The sequence below is a fragment of the Coffea eugenioides genome, chromosome 9, assembly GCF_003713205.1.
Source record: "Coffea eugenioides isolate CCC68of chromosome 9, Ceug_1.0, whole genome shotgun sequence".
Classification (NCBI taxonomy): domain Eukaryota; kingdom Viridiplantae; phylum Streptophyta; class Magnoliopsida; order Gentianales; family Rubiaceae; genus Coffea; species Coffea eugenioides.
In genome coordinates this window covers 42524077-42542428 of record NC_040043.1, presented here as the reverse complement: position 1 = coordinate 42542428, position 18352 = coordinate 42524077, and the positions used below count along the sequence as shown (strand labels likewise).

The following is an 18352-nucleotide window of genomic DNA, read 5'->3' as shown; positions in this document are numbered from 1 at the left end:
AAGAGAAAATCCTCATAAACAGCAATTCAATTTCATATTCATTTTTTAGTTTGATGAAAAAAATTAGGTGCAAAATGATTGGATAGGATGACCTTTACAGATACAGGTAACTGAAACAGGAAAGGTATAGGGAGATTTAGAACACTTATTGTTTACAGTGCCCCTGCTGTATGATGTTGTGACAATTTTCTTAATTGATGCTGTATTCTTTCTCTTCCTATTTACTGTGTAGACAAATTGTTGCAGCAGTAAATCATGCATGTTATCTTACCCAGTTTTGCTTGATAATAGTGCCTGGTTTTTATTCCTTGAAGGTGTATATATCTGGTGCCTTGCAGTTGCAGGCTCCTTTTTCTGGTCTATTGTAGCTCTCCGTTTCTGGTCTATTCAAAAAACGTAAGGAACCACCACTCCACCGGTCAGCGATCACCTCATTAGTAAAGAAAATAGACTTCAAAACCAGCACATAAATCAGCATCCCTTCAGTTCATCTTTATCAAATATAAATGTCCATTTTATTATTATCCAGCAATTGTTTGTTGCCTTTATAGGCTTGACTAGTTCCCTTGCTTTTTTTTCTCCTTCCCTTTTTTGGGGAAAAAAACTATTAGCATACTAAATGTTTTTCTAGCTCTTATTTTCTTCGTAAACACTTTTCTATATTGTGTGCGTGTGTGTCATAGATACATACAAATGTATGTTTGGATGTATGTGTTTGTATGGATGTATGTATGTATTATTGACTTCATCACATTATGAGCTATTAGAAACAAAAAAAAGAAACAACTTGAACACTTTTTTTTTTTTTTTTTTTTTTGGCCACGAAAATCTAGAATTCATGAACTTCAAGATTAATGATAGATGTATTTCACTTTTTCTTAAAACAATTCTGTTTCAATTTACCAAATCAGGTAAAAAACCTCATTACTTCATCACAAATTATGAACTATGAAATGTATATGTATTATTGACTACATTTACATAACTTCATCACAAATTATGAACTATTAGAAACAACTTGAACACTTTTTTGATTTTTGGGCCACAAAAATGCAGAATTCATGAACTTCAAGATTAATAATAGGTGTATTTATCTTTTTCTTTAAAATATTCTTTTTTTTTTTTTTGCCAGCAACGATACATTGTATAACCTACTCTATCCTAATCTAGGGGAAGGGAAGCCTAAGGAGGCTTGTGTTAGGAACTAATGGGTATACAGACCCAACTAGACCAATGAAATGCTATGACACTACCCTTAAATTTTTTTTGCTGCCCAAGAAGAGACTTAAGTCCCTCCCTGGTTGTAAAACATTCTATTTCAATTTACCAAATCTAGTTAAAAATCGCAATTATGGCTTTTTACCAGCTAAATTTACCACATGCGGCGGCAAGCAAGTTATGGGACCGGGTGTTCATAATTCCGACGTCGTATAAGAAGCAAAGTATTGTACTAGCAAGGAGCAACTTTCCGCTTTTATTCGTTTATTAACCACCACAAACCACCACCTCCAACTCCTCCGCCACTAGCCCTCGGCGGACTAAGCTCGAATCATCAGCTGTTTTCAGCAACTAAATTTTCATAATTACTACGAAATAATCTACTCTATAAAACCATAAAATCATGGTAAATATTTGTATTCTTTTGATTGTTATAATTTGTAGTGCTGCTACTCAATTCAATTTCTCTACCCAAACCCTAATTTTCTTCATTGATCCCTAATTTATAGTATTAGTTTGCTTTAATTTGATTCTTTTGTATTGCCTTTGTGGGCATGTGGCACATTTCTGTAGAATTCAAGGGGACGTTGCAGATTTGAAATTGCATTGTTTATGCTGATTCAGTTGTTAAATCATCCACATTCTGTACAATGATTTCATTGTATATCTTTGTTTTTGGCTGAGGGGAAGGGGGGCGAAGCGAATTTCGGATGGGGAAGATCTGAATTCGGAAATGCATAGAAGGCTGGAAGATGATATTTCTGAATTGTTAGGGATTAAGGAGATGGAAATTTGCTTAATTAGTTGCCTGCGAGAGGCTGAACAAGCTATAGTTTTGCAATATTGGATGCATGGGGGTTCTGATCTTTGTTAGCATGGCGTCATTTGGATGTGAAGGATGGGAGGGGATTCTGGAATGAGTCGATGCCTAACTCACTTTTTCTTGAAGTTTTGGTTTCAGAGATCGATTGAGGGATTTAAAAGTAATTTTCAGTTGAGGTTCATTTAGATCCTTTTGATGCGTGAAATAGATCAAAATGTGCAATGAGTTTGCCAGTTATTTGTTTGTGCTAATTTTTGTCGGTTATCATTCTGCTATACAGTCACATGTTGATATCATTTTTACTGCTCTTTGAAGTTGTGTAATTTGTGTCAGTGCATGTGGATTAGCCTTATTTCCTTTTGGCAGATAAATTTCTAAGAACCGAAAAAGTCAATCCTGAACCTTTCCGATTATTTAACTTTGAGTAAAAGTTTAAATCATTTTATTACTTGTGGATGTCATTGGTCTAAGATTTGGCATCGCTTCCTTGTTTTCTTTGGGTTTCATGTAAGATTTAAAATCAAGGGGAGCCCAGGTTCTAGGTGCTGTTTAAGCATTTTCTCTCATTTACTTGGGATGAATTTTTTCTATAAATATCTTTTTATTATTTGCATTGCCTATTCTCTAATACTTTCTAAAGCAACTGATTAGCTCTGAAATTGTGTATTTTTGCTTGCCTTACTTTTATCTGAGACATTGGAGCATCAATTACATCTTCTTCCATTTGTCAGATTCACTTTGTGCTTCTAATTAGCCGACAAGGAAAAGTGAGGTTGACAAAGTGGTATTCACCTTATCCCCAGAAGGAAAGAACTAAGGTACATCTTTTGAATAGGTTTTACTGGACAGGAAGCGAAACTTTTTACATAACAGTTGTTTTCTGCCTCTGTTCACCTTTATATACTACTACAGTTTCTATGTACGTTTTGGAGCTTGAATATTTGGGCATTTACTTATTCAGATTATCCCTCTGCTTGGGTCATGATACTATTGATATTTGAGACTCGTCATGAAGATCAATTTGTTATGTCTTATATTTTTCTTATATGATGCTTTCAATACACACATAATTGTAGCTTTATTATGCTGATCATAAGTTGTCTACAACATGATATGTTAAACTTACATTCATTTTTAATCATCAAATGACTCTTCTTTTGTATATAATTATCTAAGGTTATCCGGGAGCTTAGTGGTTTAATTCTCACTCGAGGTCCCAAGCTTTGTAACTTTGTGGAATGGAGGGGATTCAAGGTCGTTTATAGAAGGTAGTGTTTAATCACCCATTCTTTAAGCAGATTTTTGCATATTTAACCATGATGCTATACAAGTACATGACTTGGTTATTTATTAATAAGGTCTTGTGCTTTGGTCGTATTATGCTTGCATGGTTCACCATTCTGATATAGTCTTGTTGATTTGGCAGATATGCCAGCCTTTATTTCTGCATGTGCATCAACCAGGATGACAATGAATTGGAAATCCTTGAAATCATTCACCATTATGTTGAGATTCTAGATCGTTATTTTGGAAGTGTGAGCCTTCTGAAACTTAAGAGCACCCTAGATATAAGGCAAATTCAATTTGAACCTTAGTCATTTTGTGCAAATTTTGGAAGACTTAAGTGATTTGTGTATTGATTTTAGTGGTGTCTTCCTTTATTTTGTAGGTTTGTGAGCTAGATTTGATCTTCAACTTCCACAAGGTATGATCTTGCTATTAAGATTCCACATTTCTTTTATGCTAAAATCTCTACATCTTTCTACAAATCTTAGGGAAACAGCATTTTCAAGAAAACAATGATCCTACATCTAAGCTAAAATCAAGGGCATGGATGGAAATCAATGTTTTAGAAGGTTTTCTCTTGGAATGTTCCTGTAGTAAGACTGTAATTAGAGGAATAGGCTTCTGGAACTTATTTCTTTGTCTGATCTTTGGGTTTAGATTCATCCCAGGGGCGAGATGCATTTCATTGTGGGGTAATTCACAAGTCCTATAGAATTGCCAAGTCAGTTGAATATCTAGTCACAGAACTCCTTAGAAGATCCATGCCTGATATTAGTTTAAGTGGGTGGCAGGACATGACCATTTTTTGCCCTAAGATCTGTTTTACTTTTTCACTCTGGTACCTTCTTTAGTCTGATCTTATGCATCTCAAGCTATATCTTGTCATACTTTTACTAGCATTTCATCACTAGGTGGTTTCTAGGTATGACAACAGAACCACCTTAGCCATTTGCGGCCAATTTTCCCTCTTTAATCTTCAACTTAGCTTATCACAGTTAATTAAAAGTTTTTATGTATTGCCACTGTGGTTCTTATGTTTAATTGTAATCATCTTCTTTGTGACAATCGAATTCTTGGATGATGACCCTTGGCCCTGGAACTGGATCAGTTTAACTTGCAGTATAAGCAATAGTCAATTTCTAGGTTTTCCTTTTAAACTATGTGGTTCTCCTTTTAGCTGGTTTTCTTGATCTGCCATTTCTGCACTTCACTTTATCTTTGAAAAAGCTGTTTTGTCTTTGTTGTTTAAATTTGAAGTCCTTGTTACCCTTCATATTTCATTTGAGAGGTTATTTGGCATGTAATCAATTATAGCCTCAAATCATAGAGCTCAATTAGGCTACAGCTTTATGTAAACAATGTGCATTATGGGATTTATGTATGTCTAGTGACTAGATACTTATCCTAAGGAATAGATAATGGTCCTTTGACAACTCTGAGTTGAAATGCTAATAGAGCTAGAAGTTAAGCTTGTTAGAGTATTGTCAGCTTCAGTAGTGAACACATCTATTCGACTCCCCTTACATTAGTGGCCTACTCTTTTTGGACATGGCTTATCTTTGTTACAAGATCTGCTGTAGTTTTATGTCTTGAGTGACCTGATGCTAGAGTTGTCAGCCTTAGGAGGATCCTTGGCATGTGTTTGATCTTGCTGGATTAAGTTCAACTAGCTTCCTCACATTACTTCTTCCTTGATATCTCGAATGAGTTGAAAACAACACCCCAAAAGAATACAAGAATCAAGTAAAACTTGAAAAGAACCTGAAGTTTAATTATTGAGAGTTTCAGCCTGACCTGGAAAACATGTGATCATCGCGGCAAATCATTTTTCCACAAGGCAAAAGCATTGATGAAAACAGGTTCTGCCCATCACTTTTTCTCTGGCAAAAGTCGCAAAAATTTATTTCCCCTCTACTTTTTTCTAGCGTTGCAGAGATCAAGAATCAAGACCGCAGATTTAGGTTACATAATAGGAAAATTGGAGTAGGTTGAGGTTTTAGTCTTTTGTGTAAAGATTTCTGTAACGAGGAGGTAGACATTTAATTTTTGTTGAATTGTTGTATTCTACAAAGATTTATTAATTATATTTCTTGTTATAGCTAACCATTTGAGATTAGAAACGACGAGCTAAGACCACTAAGCATGAGACTGGAATTTTATATCAACCACCTTGAAACACTAGCAAAAGTTGGCTTCTTTTTACATGAAATTCAGTTCTCTTAGATTATTACATGTTCAGTACCGGCAACTCCAGATGATTGGCTTTGCTTTCTAATTTAGTGACAAAATGACTAGCAGGCTTATTACATTTTGGATGAACTACTGATTGCTGGTGAGCTTCAAGAATCTAGCAAGAAAACTGTAGCACGTCATATAGCTGCACAGGTATTGCACTTCAAAAGTTTTTGATTGATTGATCTCTTGGGAGTTTTTAAGATTAATTTTTCAGTTGCATTACTTTGCAGGATTCTTTGGTGGAGACTGCCAAAGAACAGGCAAGTTCTTTGAGTAACATAATCGCTGAGGCAACAAAATGAGAGCCTCATAGACATGTGAGCGTTTAGAGGCTCAAATTCAGCATCTTGTATGATCTCTGGCACTCACTGGCTTGGCAGTTTTACTGGTCTGCAATTCAATTTTAAGGAATATTACATCTTAGTCCGGGCAATATGGAATGTGGAGTTTTATGCTTTGTCTATTTTACCTATAGCAGATCTTAATTGATTTTTTGATTATTTATTTATTTAGACCGGCGAGGAATGTTATACAGTACGCTTGGTGACCTGTATGATGTTATACAGTACTCTTTGGTTTTCTTTTTTTTTTTTTCAGTACTCTGAGTTATATGGTTATGTGTTTTAAATTTTCTTTTCTTTTATCATATATATATATATATGCAAAATTATTTGTAGTTCTTAGGTACTTCTTTGTGTAAAATAGATTATATTTTTGTACTTAAAGACTTTATTTAAAAAATTCACATGAAAACTGCATAGTTCTTAATACAGAACTATGTGAATGAGATCATCTGCACCAGGATTTCCTGACTGGATCATTAAATATTAAAACTCTCCTATATAACAAAGTTTTGGGGTATTAGCCTAATACTTTGGAGATCGAAGATGCTGTAATTGTGTGAAGCCTAAGAAGTAAAAGTAAAATCGAGAGAAAATAGCCAAATTCGTCTCTAAACTTTTTATTAATGTCCATTTAATTCTTCAGATCAATTTGATTCCTAAACTTGTGTTATGATTCCAATTAAGCATCTCTCCAGCGGCACCATCATAAAAAATCGATCAAGCTTCTAATTGATCAATTAAATAGTGGTATTCTCAGAACTTTAGACATGTCCTCTGTGCATCATCAATCTCCACCACCTACCTCCTCTTTCTGCTCCCACCTCTCTTTCCCTTCCCTCAGTCATGTCAGTCATCTCTATAAATTTTGCAACTAAGGATTCATCAGGAACAAGATGCGATAGTTTGACTTCTAGTACAGAGGAGGGTGAGAAAAGGAGCCAATGATGGAGAGGGGTTAGAGTTTGGGAGGGATTTGAGGGCCAAGATATTCCAGAAACTAAGCAAAGAGATTCCCTTGGATTGGGTGGAGCCGAACCCACGTGATGCCTCAAATCCAAATGTTGGGTGAGTGTCGGATCTGATCCAGTGAAGATTTAGGCATGATGAAGCATGTTGTTTTCTTGGTAATCATTAGTGATGATTTTGTTGATTAAGGTGGATCTGATCCAATGATTCCCTACATACAAGTAGTAATAGTAATTTGAGTTTTGTAAGCATTATATTATCAGAATCAAATATAAGAGCAGTACCAAAAACAGCTGGATGGAGAGTGAAGAGAACCACCAGCCTTTGAGCTGGTGACCACCACCAAGTCCTTAAGGTTTGGTGGGGTGGGAGGTCAAAGATTCAATTCTTATCTCTCACCAATTGTCACAATATGTGGCTTTTCTAAAAAATCCAGATGGGTGCGTAGTACACCCGTCTGATCCGATTGTGGTTCAGTCCCCATTGGCCACATAAGTCTAGTTGAGCCTCTCTCTTATGTTAGGATAGAGTATGATTATATAGATAAAGTAACGATTGACAAAAAAAAAAAAAAGAGATGGAGAATGAAGAGTTAATTCTATTTTCTTGTTTTTTTTTTAATTCATTTCCATCCTCCGTCCATGGAAGAAAAAGAGCATGTTCATAGTAAGCAAGAACATTCGGGCAAAATCCAAAATCAAATTACAAGACAACATGATATATGTAACAGCTGGAGGACTATTGGATGTATGATTTGATGCATCACTTGTCGTACCCAAAGCTACGAAAAACTTTATTTCAGTGTATCCATATTATTTTTGTAGTGTATAGATTCAGCAATGCCAAAATTTCTCAAGAAGCTAACAAGGAATTCATTGCTTCGCCTAACACTTATCGTCCACCACAGTCATTTTGATGGCCACTTGGGACAATCCTTTGATTCCTGCTTTGAACTTGGCATGGCTGCAACTAGGGATGTACGCGAGCCGAGCCTTGATCAATGCCTTGGCTTGAACTCGGTCAAACCGAGTTCGAACCGAGTCTCAAGCTACTCGAGTACATATTCGAGTCGAGTTCGAGTCAGAATTTTGCAGCTCGTGGCTCGACGAGCCATTTAATTTAAATAATATATATGTATTATAATTATAAAATGACCGTTATGAGTATAATTTATATTGAATTTATAAGTAAGGTATCGAGTCAAAAAGATTAATTACTCGACTCAATAAGGCTTGACTAAAGGTCGAGTTTTATCGAGTCGAATCTCGAGCTTTTAAAGATTTCTCGATTCAAGCTCGAGTTTGAGATTTTTCAACTCGATCGAGCTCGAGTCGAGCTCGAGCCAAGTTATTTATAGGTCGAGTCGAGTCAATACTCGAGCTTGACTCGGCTCGATTACATACCTGCCATACTCGAGCTCGACTTAGCTCGATTATACACCTAGCTGCAACTGTGTAGAATAAAGAAAGGGAGAAGCTTTTACTGCTATCTCTTTTGCGAAAGGAAGCTTCTTCAATGTAAGAAAGATTGTGTTTTGGGCTGCTCAAGGAGTGGTTAGTGGGCTGCAACAAAGATCACTGACATGATAGAGGGAGGGAATAGAGGTAGGAGAATAAGGTTAGGAGTAGAAGGAGGAGATGGGTGGCAGGTGGTGGGGATTGATGATAGTGGGAGGAGATATCTAAAATTTCTAAAATACCTGTATTTAATTAGTCAATGAGGAGCTTGATTGATTTTCCATGGTGGTGGTGCCGTAGAGATCTTTAATTGGAACCATAACATAAGTTTAGCGATCAAATTGGCCGAAAACAAAAGTTAGGAATTAAATCGACATTAATAAGAAGTTTAGGAACAAATTTGGCCATTTCTCCGCTAGGGCTAAATTAATGAGTAATCTTTTTTAGTTTGTGAAGTAAATTGGTATTTTAGGCCTTTTTGCTGCTTTGAAAGAGTAAAATTATCGACGTTTTTGTCTTTTGAACTAAATTGATGGTGGATTTTAACATACCAAAGGCTGAAGGAGTTGATTAGCTAGTCAAAAAAATGAAAAATGAAAAAAAAGCATACAATTAAAGTTGGTAATTTTAACAGATATCCAAGCCTTTTTGAAGGCAGAATTCTTGGCTTGTAATGAGATGAACTGCTATCCTTTTATCATCTATTTGGTCTCCAAACCTCATTTCTTTATAGATAACTTTTTTACACACAATCAATATATAATTTTTTTTACACTAGTAGATTTAGATTATGTCATATAACATGAATTGAAATTTAAAATTCAATACTAATGCACTGAAAAAAGTTTCATATTCTCAGGATTATTTTAGCACTTAGGGAGATAAAATTTAGTTTTTGGTTGCACCTTTTTCTATAGGCTATTAGAAAAACAGAATAGCTACGTGAGAATTAACATAACCACTCTTGATTTTTAGGCAAAATTAAAATTATGAATTCCATTGCGCATCTTAATTGTACATGAATCTGTCCAAGCTTACACGGTGCAATTAGTGCAGGAAAGAGTTTATCAGTTTTCAGTTAGCTAAAATCCTAAATCCAGCAAATTCATCCATTCTTACAATTGTACAACTTTTCTTCACAATGTTCTCAAACATTTTCTGATCAAATACAATTAAACCATGAAGTTTGTCTTGTGATGGTAAACAGATGAACCTAATATGCTTATAACAAGTAACAACAACTGAAATTTCCGTAGATTGTCCAGTGTTTCTTCTGAAATTTAACGCGAAACAAAGAAGCCGAATTCATTAACCACAAGACTATGAAATTCTTCATGATTCACACCTAGGCTTTCTTGAATACAAAAACAAATGGATCATCACTCAAACCAAGCCATTTTTTCCCATTTTCAATAAACACACCAATTTCTCCACACCCAACCTTGCAGAAGCCACATACTCCAGGACAATACACAATCTTGTATCCATTCCCACTTCCATCTCTCTCTATTTTGAACCAACTGCTCAAAGTATCAGCTCCGGGACGGCCAATTACACCATTGCTCATCACATATCTCCGCCCCGAATTTTCATCGATGGGTCCGAGTTTCCAGGCGGTTGATTGCACACAAATGGTTGCTGCATTGAAGGCAATATTGAGATCAGTAGACAAACTTATGCTCTGCTGTCTGTTGTCCACAGGCAATAATCTTAGCGGAACACCATTTGAGGCTTCAAGATTTTCTTGCATGACATAAAACGGGCACGCGAAATCTTTAGCTGATAAGGCTAGCCCTCCTCCATTCCCACCCTGGCTTGGATATATGTAGTATTTTGTGCCTGATTGGAGTTGATGGCCATCTGCATCTAGTGCAAAGTTGATTCTTGCTGGTGCTGTGGATTGAGAGAATGGTGAACAAGAAAAAGAAAGCAATATGGAGAATAGAAGCCCAAGTTTAAGGTAGGATAACTTCATATTGTATTTGATCTGGTTTGACATAAACATCAAGGGGGATTTATTTATACAAGGCTAGCAACTATACATAACCAATTAGACAAGACAGAAACCTTTGTCTTGTATTTGATGGTTTTCTGATCCTCCATTACACTACATGTGTCAATCCTTATCATGCACCCTGTATTTAAACAGCACCTGATACGTGGAAATGTTTGACAAAATGGTACCAATAGCGATACAAATAAAATTATACATGAGGACGATATAGAAAATAGAATAGAGATTGGCATAGAAAGTGAGACATAAGAGAATATAAAATCGTATTTGAATTATGACAAAATTAATAATGTTTGATCCACTTCACACTCCAATTGCTGGCCAATATAAAACTTATGGTGATTGTTTTCCTAGATTTTCTTTTATTTCTTTATTAGGAGTGGGGCTAAGCTATTGCTCCCGTGAGTTTCCCTTTGGTTTTTAGCCAAATTGTTCTGCCTTTGATATTCGAATCAATTAATCTGGATTATAAAAGAAAGATTGAGGTTCTAGAATCCTAAAAGTGAAGATCTTTTGCTATTCTTTTGAGCATGTATTGCCAATGATTTAGCAAAGTGAAAACATTTGGCTAATGGATTGTAACACATAATTGGTAGCAAGTGCTTCAGTCGCTACTATTTAGTCAAAGCATGATCTAGTGGCCATAAAAGGGCCCTTCTATAGCTAGAGAATCAACTGGTTGGTGCTTTTGTCTGTCCTCGAATTTTATCAGTTTTTGAACACATAAAGCAGGGAATGGTTGAGGTTTCAATGCCCTCTTGGATCCTAAATCGCATGTTTCTCAATTGATTCTGATTTTTACAAAAGCTGATTTGAGAGAGCTCAAAATCAGGATCTAAAATGCAAGTCTTTTGTAACTCCTGCTGAAAGAGAAAGGCGATTAAAAGCATCATCACTTAACAGATTTTTCCAAAACCAAAGGTTAAAACAGGTTTCTACAAATTAGTGGAGAATAAGCCCTTAAAGTCGTGAACCATGTGGAATACTCAAAAGACCAATCAAGTAATAACAAGGTTTGCCAGCACTAAGCTGAAAAGGGCAAAAGGAAAATGTGGATTCTAATATTTAATTTGGCTTCTTATCCATAAGCCACATAGTAAAGGATAAATGATAATTAAGCCTAGATTTTTTGTATGCATCATTTAAGTGCATATTACTTTAGAGTTCAGACCTTGACTGCGTGTCATATATATCTGCAAAAGTGCCGTTCTGTGATTGCTGATACAAAAGAGAGGGCAAAATGTGTAGGCATCTGGTTGTTGTTTGTGTATGTTTCCGGTAGGTGGGAGTTAAAAAATGGTCTGATTGTACCAAGGAAAATGATGGACATGGCATGTTGTCGAGTCTCCAGAGCTTCAGGCGCGCAATGATTGCATTCAAGTGCCATTGTGGACAAGCTGGATGCTATCAAAGATTACATCATACATGAGTCTTCTCTATGCCAAAAAAAAAAATGAAAGAAAGAAAAGTTTTTTTTTTTCTTTTTTTCTGCCAGAACCTCTTCTTAAGTAGGGTAGATATTCAAATGTTAAGATGCAATCTTTTCTTTTAGCTAAAATGCATATAGAAAATGAATAGTTTAGAAGTTAATCTTACATACACTAAAGTGTAATCTAAACCCCTATCACTTGAGGGAATTCTTATTATTAAACAAGCAATAAGGAGTGATGGGACTCTCGGGGAGAGGACCGAACGACACTCTTCCTTCCTCTTACAGTCGCTTGAAGCATTTGATTGCACGAGACATGTAATGCATGCATCTATTGTAGCTATTCATCCTTAAGGTCCTTGGGCTAGTAATTGATGTTCCTCTTCTCCCCCGAGGGGGAAAGCGCAGCTAGGGTGGTAACGTACCGATGTTGTAGTTGTGATCTTATTGTTCTTCTTGTTCTTATAAGCTACTTTTTTCCTTATGTTTTTTACAGTACATATATTATTACGATTGAATGCATGACACATATATAAAATTTAAATTTAAATTCATATTAATTGTTATGCATCTAGTCATGATGATAATGTATAGACTGAAATAAGCAAAATAAGACGATACCAGACAAATATTTTAGAGTATTTAGGCTAGCTGAGCAAACCCAAATCATGTTGTGCCCAAGATTTGTGAGCCATAAAAATCAAACACGTTTAGACTCTGGGCAGGTCAAAAATGGATTTAATAGGCAGGGAAGCCCATCTTAATGGAGGCCTTTGCATGGAACATTCTTCTGTAGTTAGACTTCATGTTGAGGGCCTAGGTTTTGGACAATATAGACCTATTAGAACTAATTTTTATTGAAAATTAAAATATGAAATCTGCATGCTGAAAGCATTAATCACTCAATTGAAGTGATATTACTGTATATTTGTTATTATAAATACTAGAATTTTACCACCGAAGCAAATTTCTGAAAAGTAATATTATTTCTAATAGATTTTCTTTTTACTTTGTTTTATCATCTTAAGATTATGTAATTCCTTTTCAAGTACTATTTACTCAGAAGTTATTGAGCATATGTACCATATGTCCCTTTGAACTAAGATGGGAGTAGACACCTACGTCTTCTACCATGTATATTTAAGGCCATCTGATTTATCATTTTTTAAATTTATCAATTTTGACATATCCTGTTCCAAATGATTTAGCAAGCACAGATTCTGAGTTAAATTTCTAGACTCTAGTTTGATATAATATACAAATCCTGGCTTGTCAACCCTACTTTTCACAACCATTGAATACGTTGCCAATAGGGTAATCTCATTCATTTAACCATTGAGTCTTAGTCCAATGGCCATGAAGAGCCTCCGTAAAACTCTCCAATACATTAAGTCGAGATACAAACTCTGCCTAGTACATCATAAGGAAGTATAGTGCTTCCTTACTCAAATAATTCAGAGAATGCAATAATGCACTTGTTTGGTGATTCACCCTCCATTCTCTATACAAGTTTCTTTAGATTCCTCCTCTCACATAGTATATGTCAGGGTAAGAGTACCTCTTCGATAGTGTAGGTAAGTGTAGGAGTAGGATAAATGTTATCGTTGCGAGGAAAAAGAAAAAGAACGGGTAACCTCATTCATTCATTTTACCTACAAAAGTTTCGAATTCAAGTCTCACTTCACCGGGCTCTTGTTGTTGATACGTGTTATTCATAAGATCCATGGTAACTCGCTTCAAATGCACCGAAAGCACGTCCTTCCCACAACATGAGAGAATCTTCTCTCCTTTTATACCTTTTCCCTGCACCAAACGGGGGGAAAAAACACTAACAACAGCAAGAACAACAAGAAGTCAACAACAACAACTGAATATCTTCATTGCGATATACTTTTATTTTACAAATGAAAGTTTTCTAGTACCTATGTCACATGCCTATGTTGAATATACTTAACCAACATGCTTCCCATTTTCAGATACATGAAGTAGAAAAATTGTAGTTATCCATGTGAAGAAGGCATGTAAAAATGTGCTAGTCACATTCCCTTGATTTGGCCATCCTCCACAAACCAGACTCCCCCATATTATGCTACGGCCTTTTTGTCTGCCACAATCTCATGTGAAAGCTAAAGAAAAAAAGCTTGTTTGCCCAATGCAAATGGTTTTTTTTTTTTTGGGCCCTATTTGAACATTTATCTGAAAACAGACAAAACCAGACGCCCTCACCACCCCGACAACGACCAAGACAAAGCTGTCATCTTGTGAGTTGTGACTGCACAACAGGAAAAAAAGAAAAGAAAAGAAAAGAAAGAAAGAAAGAAAAAGGGAAAGGAAAGAGGGAAAAAGAAACCACGTTTCATTCAATTTGAAATCAATCAATCATCAATGATATTATAAATAAGCCTTCTGTTCAATGTTGACAGGAATTTGGTGCTTTGCTTTGTCAAATGTTCTCAAAGTTACAGTGCCACGTATCATAGAAATTAAGAAAAGCAACTTTGTTTGTTTCTATGATAGCAAACTCGAGCATTTGTTTGCATTGTTATGATTCTTGATCTAACCTTCAACTATGAATATTCAACTTTATCTGGCCATCTAGTGCGTTTGGATAGGGTATTATTTTAAATTTTTTTTGAAATAATTATTATGAGATGAAAAAATATTTAAAATTATAGAAAGTTAGTTGGAAAAACGACAGTTAAAGAAATTTTGTATCCATGAGTTTGAATTTTAGACATGACAGGTAACTTATCAGAACAACTTTATGGACATCCCAAAAAAAGCATCATCTAAGTAGATGGTACAAAAAAAATCTAATGCCACCGAAAGAGTCAAGCCCACTGGAGCTTGCACCACTAGAAATTGCTATAGCAAGTCAAGCTGGGATGACATTCCAACTAACCCAACTAAAATCCAAGTATATATGGGGCAGCTTGAGAATGATTTGTCTATAAATTGATTAATAATTTATTGAATTTATAAGAATTATTATAAGAAAAAAAATACAATTAGATAAAAAAAAAAAGAAGAAGTATTAAAATTTATTCACTAGAAGATTTAACATAGGGGAGCCCGGTGAGGTACACCTTTCCTCTTGTGCAATTTCTTCTTTGGTTTTAGCATAGAAATCCACCCTTCTTGAATTACCTCAGAAGACTCTGATAAAGAAATGGATTGATCCTCATCTTCATTCTCCTTCAAACACATATTATCAAATCCGGAAATTGGAGTCTTTCTACAGTTCTTTTCTTTAGACATTTCCTTAACCATAGACACCTGCAAATTACTTTTAAAAATTGATCACACTTTCATGTTTGAAAAGAAGAAAAAAATTAACAAGAACCCTTTTGGGAAAAAAAAAAACAGATACTGAATTGGGGGACTAATAATTACTTTGCATGCAATGGAACAAAAGTTGTTAGGCAAGTCTTGTATATGCCTTCCACAAGCATCACATGTGGCGCCACCCTTTGATTTCTGAATTTTGATGTCTTTAGTTTGAGGCCTTGGATTCAAATGTATTGCTTTTTCTCCATTAATTTTGTAAGTCTGTGAAGAAATGCTACATTAGTACAGTGCAATTTGATAAATACATAATGTAATTTAGACTAAAGCATTTGAATTGAAATACAAGATACAATAAATCCAATCGAATCCAAAAGAAGATAAAATAAATTCAACTTGTCAAGAACTTGAATCAAATTCAATTTTCATAACTGTAAGTTTATGGTTCAGTTGTCAAAACAAACTTAAACAAAATCCCTCTTGCTAAACAGATTAGATCAGGGCCTTGTGATGGAATGATAATCAAGATAAAGCTTTTAATGAAGCATTAAAAACCGCCCTAAAACAAAAATTGGTAAATTAAGATAAGATTATCAAGATAAGGTTGAATTGTATGGAGGTAGATAACCAGATAACCATAAAACCAGGTGAACTAATCTAATGATCAAGAAACCCTTATCCCACCAAATAACATAGAAAAAAAAAGGGACCAACAAATTATAGTTTCCAGATGAGCTAATAATTCAAGAATACTCACTTGAATTTTGGAGCAATCAAGATGCTTCTGAATGTCTTGCAGGCGAACAACATCATGATAGACATATTTGCAGATTTGAAACCATTGGTGAAGGCAATGAGGAGAAGAAGAAGACATACAGTGCTTGCACAAGCCAAGATTACAATCAATACAAAAAATATTCTTTTCATTCTTCCTAAGATCATGGTGAGCAGCACATGAACCAAAAAATTTGCTGTCCAACAAAGTATTCAGCCACTCTGGCTTTCTCTTCTTCAATCTTACCGCACATCCAACCTTCAAAAATCAAATACAAAGATCAAAAAATTAAGTGAAATTCACACATATATAGTTCTACAAACATAATGATGCAAGAATTAATATAAGGTACAAACCATATTGCTTTTAGGGCAAGATGGAGCAGCAACTGGATACGGAAGTGGACAATATAGAGCAAGAAAAATGGTTATTGGAGAGAAGAGGGTTTTAAAGGTTTTCGAAGATTGAGGTTGAGATGGAAGGAGAAAATATGGGAAAAAGAATAAAATAGGAATGGTAAGAATGGGATCTTCTGAAAAGCTACGTAAAATATGTTCACACTGGGAATTCTTTAGGTTTTCTAATTCCCGTGAAAGGTGAAAGAATTTTTGTCGATGTGGGGCCTATATGAATAGGGGTGCCATGGATGGCTGACACGTGTCAAATTGATGTGTAATCCACACAACTTTCCGCTAATCTCGGCCATTGCTTCCGGAGCTGTGGAGGCGCCGCTTTTGTGCCTTTTGCGCTTTCCCAAATTTTATTGCATTGACATTGGCTAATCCCATGGAATTGATCTAAATCAGCGTATATTTTTCTGAATAATGGATATAAATTTGTGATGCCAGGTCGGAGATATTCTAAAGTTTTTGGTGAAATTTTGAAGTGAATCTTTTGTAAGTCAATTGGCAAGTTAACCAATAGTTGTTGGGACAGTTGGTTTGAGGCGTTATGTTTTATCTGACAAATTAGGGTTCGAACCTAATTCTAATGGTCAGGTTTGAGGATAGAAAGGGACTAGGAGAAGGGAAAGGGAAAGAAAAAAATCAATTAGCAAGTTGAATCTTTTCTAAGTCCATTTGTATAGTGTGTTTATGACAATAATAACCCTTTTAATTAGATTATACACAATACATTAGACCCCTCAAATGTAAACACATGAATTAATATTGCCTTTGACTGAGATCAATAGCATGAATTATAGCTCCAAACATTGGAAAATTTAAGGGGACAAAGGCATGGAAAGTTGTCAAAACCATCATCCTAACTTTCAACGGTAAAGATTTTGTAGACAAAGTAAAAATTTTTTTGACAAAGTAAAATTTCAAATAAAGTTATTGTTTGTATAACACCACATAAGTTTGAGATAAAGGACATGATTTTCCCTTATAAATAGTAATAGGTTTTTACATTGTTGTTAAAGGGTTGTACATGTTCTTTTTTTTTTTTTTAAGTACAAGTGAAAGGACTCAAATTCAAGATCTCTTATTTACACTATTTCCTTTTCTCTGAACCATTCAATCCATTCCTCCTCCAAAGAGTTATACAAGTTGTTTATGATGAATTACGACATCCTATAAAGGTACCACACTGCTAAAAGGTTACATTTTACTAAAGAACAATTGGACAGGTAATAGAACAATACCAGTTTATAAAATGTATACGCTAAACTAATACTGGTTTATATTTTCGAAGACAAATAGAGCTGCAAGTTTTCAATATTACAACAAATTCATAAGCAATTGGCCACAAGTAAATAAATGTACATTAAGGGTCCGTTTGTTTCGGGTGAAAATGTTTTCCAGGAAAATATTTTCCTAATTTCCCGTGTTTGATTGCACACAAGTTACTGAAAACATTTTCCTATGTAAAATATTTTCACTCATCTTATGGAAAACAACTTCCCTTCCAAACTTACTGAAGTTGTTTTCCGAAATGCATGCATCCCGCCTGTAGTATGTTCCAAACTTACTGAAAACATCTTGTAGTATGTTCTTTTTTTTTTAGTGTAAACAGGAGGATTCGAACCCAAAACCTCTTCCTTATACTCCCTCCCCCGTACCACCCAACCCTCCCCCTAGTATATTCAAAATAAAAAAAAACCTCTTCCTGCTCATCCTATGCTAGTAATTAATTATGTATAATAGGGACATTCTTTTCTAGAGAAACTTTCAGCAGTAAGAGTGCAAGATATATGTCACAATAAGCATTGCATGTGATTGATATTTGACACTAAATGGCCAGCAATTTGTTTATTGCTTAAGGAGATATTTTTTATTCATATATACATTTCTCCAAGATTTTTTAAAGTTAAACAATGAGATAAATTTTCTTATTTTACATGGGAAGAAGTATGTAGTTATAATGTGTAGAAAGTAAAGATAGAGATAAAAGTGAAAATATTTCAAAAGTTAAACAAACACCAGAAAAATAAAGTAAGAAAATATTTTCAATAAGCTAACCAAACACTTGAAAATAATGAAAGGGAAATGATTTTCATGGAAAATTACTTCCACGAA

General features: G+C 35.0%; 3 protein-coding genes across 4 annotated transcripts; 1 reads left to right on the top strand and 2 right to left on the bottom strand.

The window, feature by feature from the left end:
* The first annotated feature begins 1487 nt into the window (after window positions 1-1487).
* Window positions 1488-5959, top strand: LOC113783405 (AP-1 complex subunit sigma-1-like). Of its 2 annotated transcripts, XM_027329528.1 has the most exons (7): window positions 1488-1624; window positions 2773-2859; window positions 3218-3309; window positions 3468-3576; window positions 3711-3746; window positions 5627-5713; window positions 5794-5959. In XM_027329528.1, the coding sequence occupies exons 1-7, from the start codon at window positions 1622-1624 to the stop codon at window positions 5863-5865; spliced, it is 486 nt and encodes a 161-aa protein (XP_027185329.1). In that variant the 5' UTR covers window positions 1488-1621; the 3' UTR covers window positions 5866-5959. The 2 variants fall into 2 exon arrangements, with proteins under 2 accessions (XP_027185329.1, XP_027185330.1); XM_027329529.1 differs by lacking the exon at window positions 5794-5959 and having other exon boundaries at window positions 3468-3614.
* A 3716-nt stretch (window positions 5960-9675) lies between these two features.
* Window positions 9676-10305, bottom strand: LOC113782628 (miraculin-like). Its single transcript, XM_027328503.1, has one exon. It carries the CDS (start codon window positions 10303-10305, stop codon window positions 9676-9678), a length of 630 nt encoding a protein of 209 aa, XP_027184304.1.
* Window positions 10306-13363: 3058 nt separating this feature from the next.
* On the bottom strand, window positions 13364-16336 carry LOC113783642. Its single transcript, XM_027329835.1, has 5 exons — window positions 16190-16336; window positions 15816-16091; window positions 15167-15322; window positions 14860-15049; window positions 13364-13601 (listed from the first exon to the last, which is right to left on the bottom strand). The coding sequence occupies exons 1-5, from the start codon at window positions 16190-16192 to the stop codon at window positions 13564-13566; spliced, it is 663 nt and encodes a 220-aa protein (XP_027185636.1). The 5' UTR covers window positions 16193-16336; the 3' UTR covers window positions 13364-13563.
* Window positions 16337-18352: the final 2016 nt, after the last annotated feature.